The 19191-nt window shown below is 41.1% G+C and overlaps 1 protein-coding gene across 4 annotated transcripts; it reads right to left on the bottom strand.

Moving 5' to 3' along the window:
* Positions 1-515: 515 nt before the first annotated feature.
* mier2 (mesoderm induction early response 1, family member 2) lies at positions 516-14344 on the bottom strand. 4 transcript variants are annotated; one of them, XM_053854363.1, is made up of 13 exons: positions 14310-14344; positions 12311-12463; positions 10870-10983; positions 6639-6747; positions 5802-5881; positions 5542-5611; positions 5055-5182; positions 4886-4967; positions 4194-4285; positions 4003-4133; positions 3790-3922; positions 2328-2427; positions 516-1980 (listed from the first exon to the last, which is right to left on the bottom strand). In XM_053854363.1, the coding sequence occupies exons 2-13, from the start codon at positions 12335-12337 to the stop codon at positions 1634-1636; spliced, it is 1413 nt and encodes a 470-aa protein (XP_053710338.1). In that variant the 5' UTR covers positions 12338-12463; positions 14310-14344; the 3' UTR covers positions 516-1633. The 4 variants fall into 4 exon arrangements, with proteins under 4 accessions (XP_053710338.1, XP_053710336.1, XP_053710337.1 ...); XM_053854361.1 differs by having other exon boundaries at positions 5055-5194; XM_053854362.1 differs by lacking the exon at positions 14310-14344 and adding an exon at positions 14183-14292 and having other exon boundaries at positions 5055-5194.
* Between the last annotated feature and the right edge of the window lie 4847 nt (positions 14345-19191).

A 19191-nucleotide genomic window follows, 5' to 3' on the forward strand; every position in this document is an offset into this window, starting at 1 on the left:
AACGGCCTAATACCCGAACTCTGGTTTGTCGTGTAAAAAAAATAGAAACTACAGAACTTAGATATCTTTATGTTGAGTCAAAGTAATAGTTACGTTGTATTGCAGCTAATCGGGCTTAGTGTGACGCCTGTTCGTCGTCAGTTTCAGATGTGGAGGCTGACGAACTCAACACCGTGTTTCTAACATGAAGGAGCGCGAGCACCCTCTACTGGCAATAACGCAGCTCTGCAGAGCGCGTTTTTCTATCCGCTAGAGGGCGGAAGGATGACAGCTCGAGCCAAGTGATAAATAGGTGATAAACGAAGGCGAGCTGGTCCGTGTCCGTTTCACTCGCAAATGTCACAAACAGCTTGTATCTATAAATAAATTATTTAAGGATCAATTTAGGAATCATTAGAATGCTTCCCAATTACGTCTCTAAAACTCAACATCCGCAGAAATGTGGAAGAAACACACATAAAGTCACTTCATTCATTGTGCTAAAACCACACCACCACCACCAATGGGTTCAATATTTCATCATTGTTTAATCTTGTTTACAAAATATAACAGTTATGTACATAACAAAAGCGAGATTAAAATTTCAGAGATAATGTTTGAAGCATGGACAAACAAGTGGCTCTTTACTGCGCAATAATAATAATCTCATCATATAAACACAAACAAAGATCCCATTTGGTTGTAAGCTGCAGTAAACAGGACACTAATCGAGAGGGAAGAAATAAATAGAAGCGTTGACGACAGGAATATGAAGTCCCTCCCTGATATGTACATTTCAATGGAAAAAGAACGTCAAAGCACATTTAAAAGCCACGTTGAGTTTTGATTCATGTATGATTCTGTATCAGAAACGCTAAATGAAAACAAAGCAGATCAGTTTTTCTTTCACCCAGATGAGAGTGGCGGCAGATGCAAGTTAATATGACATTTTCTGATACATTCTGATGGCAACTGGCAGATGTTCATCACAATTATGGAAATACAGAAGTGAAATGGATCAAGACTGGCCTGCTGCTTACCTAAATATTATCTTCAAAATGAAGACTCAGCATTTTTTTAAACTGTTGCCATCTCGTGTTTGATGCTGGAACTGGTGAAAGCCAATCACATCCACCCACTGGACCAGTCTCTGTGATCTTTTCGGAAAGTCATATTGCTAAAAACCTACAATAAATAGTACTTCAAGATACAAAAGGTATTCAAATTGTAGATAGTGGGAGAACTGGTACTATATTGTTCAGCAGGGTTTGTAAGAAAAAGAAACAATCACACATTTGTCACCACCGTAGGAGAACGGGCTGTGACATAAATATAAGAAAAAGAAAATGCAGTGGGGACGATGGAGGTAGAGAATTTAATGCAGACCATCAGTCTGACGTGTCCGAGCAGTTACATGATAGGAGAGTAGACCCCCTGAGTAGAACTGGAAGTCAACTTAAAATGGGGACTGAGCAATGGTGCGTCCTCCACAATGCCATCATTATAAACTCATGATCAGCACTTCTTGATGACAGCGGTGTGGTGACAGGAGACGGGACGTGCGGCCGTATAAACAATGTTGAAAAAGAGAAAAAAGAGAAAGGTCCCAAGACAGAGGCACTGCTCCTCTCTCTCTATCCAGGCTGTGGGTGACTCACTGTGAGAGCGAGCGCCGGTGATAGACCAGAGGGCGGTGCAGCAGACTGCCCAGGACACTAGATGTGAAGTGAGACACGCAGCAGGCTGAGTTCCACCTGCAGCAGACAGACGGGTCGGTCTCTGCGCGTGCTGCACCACGTTGGGACCCTTCGGGGGGACAAGGCCCGTCAAGTCTGTGCAGCTGGAGGAAGAGGCGTGATGGGTGTTCCGGGCGGGACCACAGAGAGCTCGGAGGACAGGGTTGGGACAGCAGCTGGTCCTCAGTTGGCAAGGAGAAGCCTGACAGCTGCGTTGTAGAGCCGTCGCCGTGCAGCTCCGACATCCTCGGCAGCAGCTCCACATCTGGAGGGACAATTTAGGAATAGACCATCACATAAGAAGAAAAACTAATAGGTCATATCAGCCCGAGAGAAGTTTAATAGAGCTTCATCTTCAAGGTTAGGACAAATCTAGAATCATCTGAGCATTTCAATGAGAAAATCTGTTTTTTTATGTCAAATACGTTCTGTAGAATTTTAACAGACAAATTCCTCAGCAAAGGTAAAAACAAAAAGTGGGTTGAATGACACGACCGTCTGAGCCGCCAACTGGAAATATGTAGTTAGTGACATTGGATGAGGTGAAACACATGTAGTGAGAGTTCAGCTGAGTCAGGACTGAGTCACTTCCTCCTTCTCTCCCTTCTTTACCTGCAGGCTCTGCCTGCTTTCTGAAGCCTGTCTGGACAGAGGTCACGGCTTTAAGTGAAAGCGGGGAGTTCGTCTGCGGCGGGGGCGACTCTGCTCCTCTGGGATGCCAAATGATGTGAGCGGCGCACGCACAAAAACAAAGAAGAAAATGGGGTGAAAGGAAGTGCACACACACAGACGACAGAGAAATAAATCAACTCAAGGTCATGGCAACGTGCAGGCAAATAAAAGTCATCCAAAACAAGATAAAACAAACAAGACACCATGAAAACAGCGTGTCTGATATGGAGCTTCAGAAAAGCTAATGCTTTAGGTTGAATTAAAGCATCTTAAGGAGGTCAAATGAATCATGCTTATGAACCACTGTATTGGGTGAGTTCAAGTCTGATTGGACCACACCTGAGGCCACTGATCCACTTCACGCATCACAGAAACAAATAAAATCTCTAGTTCAGTGATTGTTAACCATAGGGCTGGAGGTCAGGGTTGGGCCGCAAGCGCTAGCGAATGGTTGCTGAATTGACTTGAAAGTTCTTGAAATGAAAAAAGGATAAAGAAAGTGATGGCGTAGTAAAGAAAACTGTAAAAACTGTGTATCTGTGAATCTTGTGCAGTTTTTCCAATTTTCTCAACAGTTTGCTTTTGTTCTTTTTTTTTTCTTTTGTAAATTTGATGAGCATGACTGGCACCTAGTGTTGCTCCTGGTTGGACTTTTCAATGGCAAATAAATATCACTGAAAAGTCCATGGTTTCATGTCATTTCACAAGGTTTTGGTTTGTTTACAAGTAAGTACATTAAATATAGTTATTGATCGCGAATGAAATCAAGAGTAATGAATCAGTTCTATTACCTGAATGGGCCCCGGGTCCACTTGTTCTGGGAAACGTGGGCCCCAAGATCAAAAAGGTTAAGGACCCCTGGTCTAGTTGATTTATTATTCATCTTCAAAGTATCAGTAAGTGTAGCTCAATCTATAGTAGGACTGCATCCAGCCACTAGTTTGACGATGGACCAGTCACTGACTGTCCTTGTATGGGTTAACAAACCGACATAATTGTCGTGTGTAATTGTAATTGTACGATAGTCGTGTTGTAAATGCCGATTTAAAAAACTGTAACCTGCCGAACACAATTTTACAGTAAAATGTTTTCAAACTTCACGTATTAACTCTGTCAGGTCTGTCAGGCAAATGTTGCGTGTCACTTGAGTCTTCGACGTGTCCATTGAACAATGGTCATGATTTGGCCGCAGTGATCCCAAAGCCTCTTACTATGGATGGCGCTAACTGGCGAGTGCATGGAACAGCAATGGCTGTGTGACGGCGCCCGAGACTAATAGTTTTAGGGAACAAGGTGTCCATTTTCCTTCAAATCCCGATAAATAAGGCCCATCACATATTTGTCTAGTAGATTTTCTTTATAATTCATTCAGTCCTCGTCTTGGACCATCTATGATGCTACCTTTTTTGCCTCGGTCCAGACTGGACTGTGGAGGTAATGGAGACACTAGTTTTGTAGGAGCCATGGAGTTTTGAGTCAATAAATGGTTGCTCCCCTCCGTTTCTCCAACCTCTTGGTCCGGGTCGCCATCTTCCCTGAAACACAGAAAGCAGCCAGTCAGCACCAGCAGAAGTACAGACAGGAGAAACATGTGATAACCAGCAACGCCACTCACATGTTCCCTGACTGCATGTTGTACTTTTTACGGGTCAGCCTTGTTGTTTGTTGTGTGAAGTACTCGTGGCGCTCGGACTTCTTCCACATGTAGTAATACTCCACGCATTCCCCAACAGAACGCGTTCGTACCTGCGATCACAGATGTGGTGTCTTTTCTTACAGCAAACACCAGAGCACTTTAAGACTCACCTTGTTGGCCTGAATGAGATGGAAGTTTTTCCCGTACACTTTGTATCCAGTTTCAAAGTTCCTGCACTCTTCTTCACTCCACGCGCACAGATCTGACCAACAGAGGAGGCACAGTGCTACAGTTAACAATATTTCACAGGTAGAAAATAAACACCGGTACCTCCTTTCCTAATGTGTGCCATAATTTCCGGACTATAGAACACACCAGAATATAGGCCGCAACCACTACATTTAAGAAGAAAATTGATTTTGTACATATATACAAGCCGCAGCAGCCAAAAACTGCGGGTGCAGCAGTGCAGTCCAGAGCTCTGGGAGCACCTGAGACGGCCTGCGGTGGCGGATCTACAAACATGCAGGTGAAAACAGCCCATCACCTGTGTAAAATCCATTTATTAATCACTGTGTGGTTCATGCTGTGGTGTTCAGAATAGGTGAAAAAAGTAGCATCTTATAGTCTGGAAATTATACATCACATAAAATGGTGAAAAGGTTCGAGGTCAGTGAGCACAACCAGAGTTAATGTATACAGTGCACCAGATTAACTGTCCATTTTTGAAAAACAAAAAGAAAATTTTAACATGGCGTTATATTGACTAGGAGGAATATTACAAAAATATAAATGAAAAAAATAGCTCTACTCCTCTAGAACAGGAAGGTCATTTCAATCATTAGAGTTGAAGGAATCTCACCACTGAAAACTTTCACATTGAAGCGCAGGCGTCTCAGTGCTTCCTCTGCATTGAAGTTACACTTCACCAGTTCATACAAGGCCTAAAATCCACAGAGTTGGGGAGAATGTGAGAGAGGGACATTAAGATTTAAATAACAACAGTACCTGATCAATATTCCACACAGTACCTGCTCATTATCTTTCACAAAGTTTCCCTCCAGAGCATTTGTTCTCTGAGCGGACAGAAGGAAGTCTTCCACTTCACGTGTAGACAGAACACCTGGCTTCCACAGCAGCTGGTCCTCGTTGTTGTATGCTAGAAATGAGGCTACGATATGCAAATGAAGAACTTCTTGTCTTGGTGTTCAAGAACAAGTAGAGGGAATGGAAATAAAAAGACACCTGTACTAGGAAATAGCTTGTATAGCTGCAGCATCCGAATGCCTAAAACTAGCTCTCCCGTTGACCTCTTGTTTTTAACACAAGTTTATGTTTGTCTTTCATTTTAAAAAAAAGCGATAGATTCTGTCAGGTGAATGAATGGATTGGAGCCAACTACAGGTCGGTGTAAAGCTGAAACCTGGCACAGGTTTGAACTCACTCAACAGAGTCCTTTTCACAGATCAAGTCAGGGACTTTACTGAAAGTCTCTCCCCAATATGAAGGCCCACTCACCTCGCTCACTGTAGTTATACGGATTCAGTGGAGGGATCTTTGCTTGGTACATGGAGCCGACCATGATCTCCTGTGTCAGTAAGCAAAGACTTTAAATGAGGCTTAGGAGTTTAGAATTAAAAACAAAAAGTTGCATTGACGGCCGTGTGTGTGACTAATTTTACTTTATTAACAAAACAATGAATCAAACAATACGTTGGATTCATCCCACAATTTGGAGATGCGCATGTGGTATACATTTGATACCATTGAAGTTCTACCTTGTGATCCTCATTCGAGGGAGTAGAGGCGTCATCAGGCTCCTCGTCTGATGAGCTGACCAGCTGATCTTTGTTTCCACCTGGAAGAGAAAATGTTCCACAGTCATTGACAATGTGTTTTGCTTGTAATTAGTAAGGTTAACAATAATTGCCAACAAAACCCGAGTCAGCAGTTCAGGCTAATAAAGAGACCACTTTGTACGGACGGCGTCTAGTGAGACGCGCCAGCAACTGTGTCGCATCACAAACATTGAAAACACATGACTCACATTGTTCTGAATGTCACGAGGGAGACGGTCTCATTCTAGCAATGCAGATAAATAAAAGAGTCACACACAAAAGAAACACAACTCTTCATCCTGGACCACGATGTATTGATTTAATGGCCAATTGGAGTCGATTTAATGAGCTTTTGGTGTATTGGAACAGCGTACTCCACAGACGCACAGGCGGATTGAGATCTGGGATGCAACGTCACAATTGCAGCGTACATGCTTAAAGTACTCCTCAGTTGCTCAGTAGTCCAGGAGTGACTTCTAATTTGGGCATTTGGCAAAGGTGGACCAGAGCTACTGTAGGATCCTCTCCATCATGTCTGAACAACATAATGACAGTGGCTCATCTGTTCTACCAGTACAGATAGGTTAGTCTACTCTCATCACGTACATCTCAGAGGAAGTCTGTCAGAAGCATGTCGCACATTTTAACAAAGCCATGAGATGATCCTTCTACGCTATCCATCCTCATAATTTTGATGCTAATCTGCGTATTTGTTCATATCTGATGTGTGACGCCTCTGATCATCTACTTTTAACCAGCATTGTCTGAGTCATTCACCTTGAAGTTGGTCGAGAAGGTCAGAGCCTTTCGAGGACACTAAGCTGCTGAGGTCTTCTGAGCACTCTTCTTCCTCTTCTCCAGGAAAGAGATTTCCCGCTATCTGATCCTGAGGAGAATGAAAGGCCAGACAAAATCAAGTTACTCAGTCAACTCATCTCTTGGCAAGAGATCGAAGAGAGAGTATTTTAGAATTGTGAGGAAAAGGTCACGGGGAAAGGAGACCAAGTTATGGAGCCCAGGCAAAGATGGTGTTGACAGGAGAGGAAAGACAGGGACACATAGAGGAGGAAGAGTTGAAAGACGGCCAATGAGACTCATAGATGTGATGAAGAAGGAAAAGAAGAGGAAAAGTGAGGGGAGTATGTTACAAATTCAGATTTTAATCAGGACTGTACCATGTTTATGGAATGATCAATCATAAATAACCATGATGCCAAACAAAAGTACAACAATTCAAATAGAGCTGCATTACATAATGTATTTATGATAATGATTTAAACTGTGTTTTACATTGTATTTTTCCACTACAATGATTCTAATCAGTCTCACCTTAACTACTTGCTGGTTAAATAAAAATGCTTCACATTTGAAACGTGTTAGGATATTTGGGTCCATGTGCCAAGCTCTCTATCTTCCGCTCAGTTTTCTGTACAGCAGAGAGAACCTTGGACTTATAAATCCAATGGTTAGCTGGACTCCTATATGCCCATTGACGCAGATATGGCTTGGAATGCAATGACTCTGAACACTTCAAGGTCATCTAAAACCACATCTCAAAAGATGACTTGAGAGTAACATGGGTGTTGTGCAAGAGCAGTGCTGAACATTATTATTATTATTATTATGTATCATTATTATTATTCCATAATAATAATAATACTTTTATTGTTATCGTAACATTCACAACATTAACATCACAAAAACGGTCAAATGATTTGTGGTAAAAATAAGTCCTCGTCCATAATATGGAGATGTTTTGGATCGAAAAACAAGGGCGCAAAGCAGAGCCAGGTGTTGTCCAGGTCGTGATAGCCGTGAAGCAAAGCAGCACAACAAACTAGTTCTGGCAAGACATCCAGCACGCAATAACAAGATATGAAATTTGGTCCATATCATTCAGCCCCAGGGAGGAAGCCCAATAGTGTGGGACCAAAAATTAGGTTGTTGTCAAAAGTGACTAAGATTTTCCCACATGGCCGACGATAGACTTCAGGTTTGCTCAGGGCCATAGTCATGTTCACCTGGACTTTTACCGCGATCACAAATCAATCATCCTTCTCCAAACCTGATTCCCATGTCCTTAGTTTATTAATGAGTGGACACCAAGGAAGACGAGGCTATGGTCTAGCAGGATGATTAAACTAGGCTTATGGTCATGGTGGCAGACTTGTGGGGGAACCCAGGATGAGCAGAGATGTGTCGGATTGTGATGTAGAGTGTGCATTGTACATCCTTCACTGGCCTCCTTAAAGCAGAAAAAAAAATCATATTTTGACATAATATCTATTGTTTTCATATTCTGTGTGATGGCAGGCTTCATATTGAACAGTTACAAATCTGGCTCTCTTGCTACTAGTATAACAACAACGTAACTTTCTCTGGGTGACCCATCAATGGGCGTGTCCCGGGAGTGACACCACAGTCACCCACCGTGTGAGCATCAGACTGATTAACAGCAGCTATGCAAACTCGAAACTTGAAGGGTCCAGGAAGAGAAAACAGAAACGGACCGACCAAGAATCCAGACCATAGTAGACATGATAGCAGTTACATTCACACCCTGGCTAAAACCAATGAAGACTGAAGAGTTCAGTTGCCGATATTGATTTGATAAAATGACATGTGTACCAGACTTGTAAGTCATTGTTTATGTTTACCCCAAGTCTTTGGTGTACTGGCAAATATGTGGAACATATTTTAGAGAAGCTAACAAACGTGCGCTAGTCGTTTTATTGTGTTTATCAGCGTATAGTGTATATATAGCCAGCCAAACAGGTTAGCTGTGACATTAGTCACCAGTGGCTAATGGCAGAAAAGCGGGTTCAGCCAGTTCATGTTGATGGACTATCTGGTTTGGACAAGTGCAACATGTTATATCGCCAGTGTTCTGACTACAGACCTGCACCGAGCTGCTGAGAGATGCAACCACCATCAACATTTCAATATTCCTGGCAATCGTTCTGGAACTTATTGAAGAAACTTGCTCTGACCTCTGTCTCCACTGTCAACTCAAAATACAAGTGGAAACAGACATTTTAGTGCTCACGCTTCGATCGCTGTTTGTATGCTCCTTATTGAGTCATGATGTAATAAAGTAAGGAAAAAAGCTGCATCTTTGTCTTTATTATCTACAGAGTTTCCGCTACATGTAAACGATGGTGGCGCACCGCCACATCTTAAATGAGAGCCGCCATCAGATTTACTATGAAATCTCACCTGCTCAAACGTATTTAAACCAAGTGGAAACATCTGAACACATACATGGCAAATTACGCATCGTTTCAGCATGTTTTTCACAGAAGAATTCCGTAAGAAATACCACAATGACTGGAGTCTGTTGCTCACGCAACTCAAGTGGCGCATTCCAGCCGAACATATGAAGAGACGGACCCATGAAGAATGTTGCAGATTACATAGCCATTCACTTTTCATAAGTAAAATAAATATAGTGGTTTGTTGTCACCATTTCAGTAAATGTCAAAACTAGTGGTGGGACTTTAACAAGTTAATTACGATTAATTAGTTAATAGTTAATAATTACAACATTATTATGTTTAATTAAGTTTTATTTAATTAATTGAATTGAACACTTTGCTCTCCAGACAACAGGGAACCTTTGTAAGTGCAGGAGTTCCTGGTTCACTGATCACACTGATGCACAAGACACGTCGCGCAGCTAGGACGATAACAACAGCAACAAACATGGAGGAATCCCTGAACAAAAGCAAACAAAAGCATCAGTTCGCTTCTGTTCAGGGATGTTTTTTACTACAGAATGGCCAGGGTTTCCACTACTCTGAATGTACTTGAAATTCTTATAAAATTGAAATTCTTATACAAATATTTTCAAGACATTAAAAGAGCTTTAGTTTTAATAAGGTGATATAAAAACTTGAATATAGCCACCATCATGATTTATTGTGCTATTGTCAAACTGATGCAAAATGAACAATATTTTCTTGTTTAAATGTATGTATGGGTCCATCATTTGTTGCAGTAATATGCCAAATTCATTCAAATTGAATGTGGCTTCTTGTGGCAAATATTCTTATACCATTAAAACTGCAATTAATTGAGATTAATTTATCACAAATTCTCAAATTAACTAGATTAATTTTTTTTGTCAAATTCCCCTCGTCAAAAACTTCCCCTCCTGCATCATTCTGAAACATGTAATTGAAATAAAGTTTTATTATCTGAGTCAGACAGTCTGCTTCAGCGCTGGATCCTGGCTCTCTTCTCTGGCTAAATGTTGGAGTTTGATTCCTGATGTTGAATGATAGATGTCTAGACTTCTCCTTTGCAAGTTTAAGATGGACAGTGTTGTGTATATTGCCATCAATGATTACAATTTTCGCTGTTTTGCCACGGTCTTCCCTATAAACAAATAAGTCTTTACGACAGTTTGCAATTAAACTCTTTTACCACGGTGCCACCAAAAACAAATATTCTCAAACTGTGCAACAATGCTTTATCTTAAAAGGCAGAGACCTACTTGACAGACGCTGAAGGACCATGAATGACATTGGAGTCATACTGTATTTCACTACATTTCGACAAAAATAATTGAAAACACAGGATTTTTTTCAGCATGCTAACAATAAAGCTCAGCTCAGTGTCTGTGCAGTTTGAGAGTAACTTTTGAATGCAATTATCATATAGTTTATTTTGAAATTGAGTCAACTTTGCTTCTCCACGTCTGACTTCCTGCTTGAATTATCCACTCTACTCCAGAGTGATCCTGGGCAACAGGGCTAATGGTTGGACGACGATGGTAATGGTATAATACTCCAGTTTGATGTGTATTTTTTATTTATTAATACAAATGGAACGGCAGTCTCGTGGTCTGCTCAGTCATTAAAATCCTTGGGTGTGTCAAGTGATATGGTAGTTGATCTGCTGGCTGTCAAAGATGCAACCTCTTCATTCAGACGATTATCTACCACATTTGCTACCAAGATCACCACACAACATAAATCAGAGTTGAAACATATCTATGCAAACTCACCTTGTCCAGAGTCATGTTCGGAAGTCTGGCGGCCATGTGACACGTTGTTTTCTCTATGTCAGACACCTTGTAGCTGTAGAGAGCCAGAAGCTCCTCGAACGGAAACCCACCGGCCTGAAAAAAAGACACATTAGACACAAACCAAACCTAAGGCAGCCTAACGTGCAATTTCTTCTTCTTCAGAAATGAAATTCTATATATTTAACATGCTTCATGCCAAACTAAAATGACAGCACGACTCCACACATGATAGATGCAGAGCAGAAAAGGGTCTGATCGTCCAAAAACAACTTTGCAAACTCTCAGAACACTGAGGTGTGCAGACGCAGCAGAAGGAGATCGATGCTGCAGAACATTCACTGAACAGCAGAGCAATCCAGGACTTACTTGGCTGACAAACATCTGATTTTATTGACAGACAGATTTACTTAAATGAATAATGTTGAACCGTGAGATGTCTGCATGAGGAGAACAGCGAGGAGGAAAGATTCAGATTTTTCTGAAGTTACTGAGATTACCAGACTATTCCTTATTCATTTTGGACATGTGGATCTGTACCACAGATAAAAATCTTCTCCATCGTCAGTACTCACTTGGTTCAAATTGTGATTGAGAGTAGCGTGGATAAATCAAGACAGTCCGTATTAGACAGCTTGTTTCCCCATTTTCATGCAAAATAAACATAACATTATTTCATGTTTACTCTAGGCTGTAAAACGGCACATTTTGACGCTGGCATAGAGCGCAGAGTGCCGCCAGCTGAGGAGTTAAAAAAGGACATTGTCTGAGGCTAAGAGGCGCGAAGCTGCACAGCAGGGGCCGAATCGCACTCGGGCCACCTGAGACAGAATCTCCAATGTGAAAAGCCCCTCAGTGATATAGTGCTGTTGTAAATGAGCTGCTTTCAAAGTATACATGGCTTTGGTATGCAACTTACCTTATTTAAATCGCTGAGACCTGACCACTCACTGGACTAACACAGACATTGTAAACGGAAAACTTACCAGTACACAAAATTTTAAATAGTTTCATATCCTTTGATGAGATGACTCAGAATGAGAATGTTAAAATGGGAAAAGCTCAAACTGAAAGGCATGTTTACACTGACTAGTCCCTAGTACTTCCTCGTTCTATGGTACATTTCCCTTCAGGGGCGACTGCAGCAGGTCAGTCTCCTCCACCTCTATCTATCATCCACAGTCACAGCCTTCATTTCAACTCATTGGACACTTCCTTGCACAGTCCAGCATTCAAACGGTGAAAGCCACAGTTGCCCCAGTCCAGAAGCACGTGGGTCCAGACACTAAACATCTGAACCATATTAAATCGGGTTTATATTCAGTTTGAAACAAACATTTATTATTCACCACATATGACCTGTTGGATCGGAAAACACTGAGCTTTCATTGACAAAAACCATGACCGAGAAAGCTGTACTTACACTTCTTGACTGCGCTGCCATCTTCATGTGGTTTGGAGATTCCTCCTCCAACTCTTGTAGGGTCTTCTGCTGCAGGTGATCACCGTCATTGCTTCACCTCAGGAGCTAATTAGACCATGATCTTTAACAGCAGGTTCAGAGGCTCTCACCAACCTGCAGACAGACATGTCCAAGTATTAGTGCGTTCACCAGACAACCAGGAAGTGCCCATTAAAGTGTACTTCCACCTGTAGGAGGAAGATGACTGTTTGATTTAATTCATCTCAACACACACCACACTACATTAAAATCACAGAGTAAATCGCCTGAATACCCCTAACTTATTTAGGATTTATGCTGGAATGGTAAGGCCTCATGTTTGTTTGATGAAATCACAACATTACTGTTGTGGAGACTGATAAGAGACATACGTTTGCAACATACATGTGATGTATGTTGTATGGCTATTTTTCGTGATATAAACACCACAGTTGAAACGAATTAGCTTAATCATGTGCTCCTGGACACTTGGAAACAGAGGAGTACTTGTCATAAGATTACTGATATTGGAATGAACTGTTGATAGACAACACTAATATGAACAATATGAAATAAAAGTTTATCTGAACTGCAAGGTATAATTTCAACAACAACATTTAACAAGACAAACAGACACATTCGCTGTTTTTAGCACTGTCGATTAATATTGTAACGGCTACCATAACTATTCGCCAAACTCATGAATGACAAATACAGAAAGTTATTGAACAACTGCAATGAGCAGTAATTATTCGGTCCACCACACAAATCCCTCCATAAACATGTCCAGAACCTTGAAGCATACATCATCACCAGAGCATCCTCAAACAGCTCCACTGCCACCTGGAGCAACACATGAGACTAGAACGACTAGATAAAGACATGAATGTGATGAAAGTCCACTGTCCCGGCACATTTTATAAAACCAGCACATTTGCATTGATACAAAACTAAAGATTACAGAAACTGACCACCATTCCAAATACCATATTTAGGAGAGCTGAAAAGGCTTTTTAGGTTAAAGCTCCAGCCCCTTCTACCTCTAACAAAGTGAATTTGGGGAATAAAACACTGATGCAGATTTAGTGTTTCTCTTTAATGTACTGCATAACTAAAGAAAAAATAAGTATTAGCAACATATTACATTAAAACACCGGTACTTAGTTCCGAGTATTGTTGTTATATTGCTGTTCGACCCCTCCAGGCAGATTAATGACAAGATCTGATTTAAGATCTGCAGATACATCTGTTTGTATATGACGAAGCAACAACAGACAAAACAACTGTAGCTGCCATTGTGTCAATACTATCTACTGACTCGCACAAACAGAATCATACTTTAGTACAACCACCCCCGACTAGTTTTTCACACTTGGAATCCCCACGGTCTCGATTTTATCACCGAGATTAGTCGGATAACTCCAAACTAACAACTTGAGAACGACGTGTAGTTATATAAAAAGTTTTAGTGGAGTCAAAGGTCCATTTTGAGCCCAAATGGATGAGCAGAAGCAGGACTGAGTGACCAGCGGCGCTTTCCTGTGACTTGGTGCTGAACGTGTCTTCCTCCCGAGCGGGGCAAGAAGGAAATAGTTCTCCAACAAACTAGCAGAGTTCAGTCATGACAATCGCGCCATCACGCACAACTTTTCCACCCAATCCACTTCTTAACACGCTGAAGACGCGCCACATTCCCTCCTGGTTGGTTTTGCTATCGTTTTCTTCGGTACAATCGTGAACTAAGCGGTCGGAACGGCTCTTTAACGCCGAGAACGTAGCGAGGCGATTCGCCGGAGAGAGCTTCTCCATTTCTCCCCCACCTCCTCGTCCAAAACCCCGCTGTAGCTCACTCACACTCGGCGGTTTGGGAGCGACGAACGCGCAGACGGTCCTGGGTACCGTCCGGCGTTGAAATAGTCACGGAAAGGGTATAGTTTGTAAATCATCCGGCTCATAACACTACTCGTTTTCGCCCACTTACCTCCGCCGCCATTCCGCTCCTGCGCAGGCGGACTGATGCCCGGATGTTGTCGGTCTCTCCACCGCTCGACTCCGTCTGCAGCTGAGACTCACTTTCTGAAGTTTTTTATTTTCTTCAGGCGACTAAAAATAATACTTGCGCTAAAACATTAACCATATTCAACGTTGTATCGATTTATCTTTATGTGTTTATTACTATCTATCTATCAATCTATCTGCAGTACCATGTTGCAGGAGTTGATTTTTATTCTTTTTTTAACTTGGCCTTTTATCGTAAAGAGCAAACTGGACCAACTTTGAACAAGTTAGTCAGACGTGAAATAAATTAATGAAAATGTATGATTCAACTACATTATATCCATGAGATGATCATTGATACATTTATCATGGATACAGTTATTTAGAAAAGCAAAGGGGACCAATAATAATAGACTGTGTCTTCAAGACTTTGATGAAGGAGGGAGGGGACCAAACATGTTCTGACAGATAAAGACAGGCTCCAATGTATGGCTCCAGCTTATAGAAGATATGATGCTAAGCTTGGGCCCAGCAGGAGCATAAACATGGGTCACTGCAACTGCTACCAGCATGATGCTTCAGAGAGCACAGTCCAAGTTAGTTAAGTTGGATCATACAAAATACGCTACACATTCTTAAGATACGGGGAAATATGGAATCATCTGGACATCTTTCCATAGCCAGACAATGACCTGAATGAATGAAGAGTGAAAATCCTGGCTAGCCTTAACCATGGTATAATTTGGGAAAATTGTCAACCACTAAATGCCAAAACTCTGTAATCCTGAAACACTAGCCATGTGTACATCAGCTATATGACGATTAATTGTGAACTGTGATGTTGACAAAGTATTATTGCTTGTTGCAACATGATTTAATGACAAATAGTTGGGTGTAGTTTATAGTCATATATGATTTTCTTTTGCTCAGATTTGACTCATACTCAAAGTCTTTGTGTGTGAGTCAAGTCTGTTGAGTCAAAGTTGTCTCATTTTACATTGTGGTTCAAGAAATAATGCGTCTTCAATGCATGAGCTTGACAAGATATACTAACTACACTGTCATAAAATCATTTAAAATAATTATCATAGAATATAGAAGAACTGCTCAGAAACAATCTGCGTTATACTCTTAACTAACTTGGCTAGAGGGAGAGGATACGGCTGTCAGCAGCTCTGCACTAGTCTGCATAAATACCTCCCCAAAGAGAATTTAAAATGATGATATACCAGCAGGCCACTGATTCCCCATCACCTTTGTTCTGCTTGCTCTCCAACTAGGATTAAGTTGAGTCTACATCCCTTTAAATTATCCACAGGGACCTGTGCAGACTAAGCTGATAAACTAGAAGTTACATCAACACAAGCATTCTAATAAGAACCAAGCTGACAAAGTTCTGCTTTCTTCAATTGTTACTCTTGGGAAACAGATGATGAACCGACAGACTTATTTAGGATGCTTTGGTGTTTGTCTGTCTTCTTCTTAGTTCTTCTAAAGCTCATCACTTTGGTAAGTGCCGTAAACAATTCCTTTGGCAAAAAGATCCCCATAGGTGGAAGGAAATGATCATTTTAATCACAAGAAACAACCTTATATGTACTGAAACTATGTGCTCATTACTTAGGGATTCTGTAGCAGCCATGCATCAGTCTTCAAATAGGCCAGGAAACGTCTGACTTTCTAGAGGCATTATAACTTGAACTCTGGTTTAATGCGTTACATTTGTAAAATAACATCATTAGGTATGTTTGCATTAAGTATTTCCCTTATTACAATCCATGCTTTCTCAACAACAGGGTTGTCAAACTGAAGGGGCCAAAATGTTGAACTATTTCTTAAGCAGGATGAAGTACGTTTTGGGTGCATCTCTCTGGTTCAGCATCCATGAATTGAGTACCTTCACCACCAACGCAAAACACACATATGTTATCCTTAAAACCTTCCATCTCATTCGAGTTATTGTCTTGGGGAGTTAAAAAGCTGACTTTAATAATCCCAGCTTGAAAAAATCCTGTTGAACTGGTCTCTATGTGTCACAACAACGAAATGCATTGGCAGTAGAGTTCACTTTCATTTTGAATTACTTGCTTACTGAAATCTCCGTTGGGTTCCTATAAAATGACATGGTGGGCCTGATTTGGCCCCCTAGGCTCGGGTTTGTGCTCCACAGCATCTTAAATTGTTCTTACCGGAGCCTTGTACAACTCATGAGGGAGGGTGCTTTGATGCTCAAAAAGACATTTCAAACTGAAATACAATGAAGTTAGGTTATGTTTATATGATTTGCACTGAATTACAAAACCTGAATCCTTCAAGCAGCTGAAGTTGTCTTTGTCGAGTAAGTCCATTAGCAAAGTAACAAATGTTTGGTCACACTCACATCAGAACCAGTCGCAAACAGGAAGTGGTTCAGGAGCACATGAAGAAGTGTGACAAGAAGCACGTTGGAAATACAGCCTGAGATTATGAGCCTTAACTGCAATGCTGAGGAGAGAGGAGCAGAAGTATCAATAACCTGAGGATTGTTGTTGTAAAGACATGGGAAATGACCAATCTTTCAAGTTGAGTAGGAAGACTTTCAGAATAGATCTCAGGTGACATGCAACATTATTAATAGTTGTTGTGTCGCTCTTACTAAACAAAACAAAATACCCCCTCCTCTCTTGCAGCAACACTGAAATATACAGAATAATAACTAGGAACCAGGCGATAGCCATAGTGTATTACATGACTTTTACAGATGTTTATCTGGTGCGCTTACTCATCTCTCAAGCAACAATGATGGCTGGGCATTGTCACTGCATTACAGCAACCTCACTGCTATTTTCCTCTGCAGCTACCACGTTACGGACGCGGTGAAGCGCCAGCATGTCTCGCTTGGAAATGGATGCAGGGTCACAATGTGCCAAAAGAGATCATCATCAGAGTGTGAATGTTCCTCTTCAGATTCTAAGAGCATCAAATCAACCCTTCCTCGCTCCTCTAATCCGCCCACCAGGTTTCTGTTTAGCTCCTACTACAAATCTACTACCTCCCATGTCTTCTTGATCATGTTCTGGCTGGTTTTCAATCTCTATTTGCTCCAAACTTTGATAGAAACATGCCCACTGATCTTGCCCAGATTGAAGTTGCAGGGCTCCGCCACCTGCTTGTGCCAAGTACCAACTGCATTTGGCTTCATATTTTCTGCTGGGATTGTTTCGATGCCACAATGTGGCCTGTGGTTGTTGGCACCTAATGGGTTAAAATAGGAATTTTGAGTGCTATGTTCATTTGTCTTCTACTCTTCCAAATAATGGACTTTCACAGCAAAGTGGTCACCCAAATTATATATTAGTATATATTATGGTTTTGTTATTGAACTGGAGAGTTGAAGAACTTGGACAACCTTTCACTTAACTAAACAAGCTGTTATGGGGTGGTAAATATCGCAGCAGAATGACTAATGTGGACAGTATTGTGCAAGTACTCCACACAGTTGTTGAATGTTCTTCACATTGCATTTCAATTGAGAGAGAAGAGTTAACAGCTTCCCATCTTCTGTGTGTTATGGGGTGCTAAGATAAAACTTCATGGGCCATATCTAACGCCCAAAAAGAGGAAATAAACCATATCAAATTAAGTGGGAAGTGCGAAGTTTGAGTGATGCCTTCTGCTGTCTGTGATGTCAAAACCCACTGCCTTTGTAATGTGGTGTTATGAGGTGGTTACTATAACTCATTTTGTAGTTGGGAATAAATAAATAAATTATGCATTTAATGGCATTTTTTAATTTTATGTTGTAATGAATATGTTATGTGCTTATCATAACATAATTTGTTTTTAATAAGTCATAATAATTATTAATAAAATTGTTTGTTATTTTCAACTACGTCATACTATGTCATACAAAAAAACACTACTTTAACATATGCTCACAATTATCGCCACACTGTCGCTTGAAATCCACAAGGGGGGGATACAACTCTGTGGACGGAGTGTTTCTACTTCCCGACCAGGGGTGTCAAGTGGAAAATTGCCACTCAGTATTTCAATTGTTTAATAGTCCAAGAGCCTGGATCAACATGGCAAGGAGTCAGATGAAAGCTGGGTTTGTTCTTTTGTGCCTCAGCCTGTGCTGCTGTAAATGGTGTGGGTCGAGAAATTGTTAAGCATCAACTGCAGTATTTTGTTTTTACTCCCCACAACCTCATCAACATATCGATACATACCTCAGGCTATAATTTTTATGAATATTTTAGTATTATCAAACTAAATACTTTGAACAAAACGAAAATATTGAATGATCACTTCAACTTTTAACAGGTATTTGCTCAGACATTCCACTCATTTATAGCCCAGTTCATTTAGCAACAATCAACACTGGTATTTCTCAACTTTCCCACTGACCATCTAAACAGGATGTTTGTGTCTCAGAGGGGCAGCAGACCAACACAAAGCAGATGATCTGATAACGTGGCTATGGAGAGACCCGATCCCCCAACGCTCCGACAGATTAACTGGGATTTAGTGCTTCCATTTGAATTCCGCACTAAAACAACTTGCAGAGAGGGACACAGGAGGTGGTGTCGCCCACAGCCTGATTCCCCTGCACCATTGTTGTCTGTGGAGCTGAGCCGGTGTCTCGGTTTGCTGTGGAAAAATAACACAGTAGTAGTAATGGGACTTATCTGACAAACAAGAATATCGTGTGAACTAAAGGAGAAGATTTGATCCGAGAAGCCTCATTTTTCGATGCAATAAAACCATTTTTACTGGAATGCTTTGACAAATATCTTAAAGTTAATGCCGGGCTATTTGTTCCGATTGACTGCTGTTTTTTTACAAACAATTTCAACAAATGTATTGCTTTATTATATGTGGAA

This window comes from Synchiropus splendidus, chromosome 1 (assembly GCF_027744825.2).
Source record: "Synchiropus splendidus isolate RoL2022-P1 chromosome 1, RoL_Sspl_1.0, whole genome shotgun sequence".
Lineage (NCBI taxonomy): Eukaryota > Metazoa > Chordata > Actinopteri > Syngnathiformes > Callionymidae > Synchiropus > Synchiropus splendidus.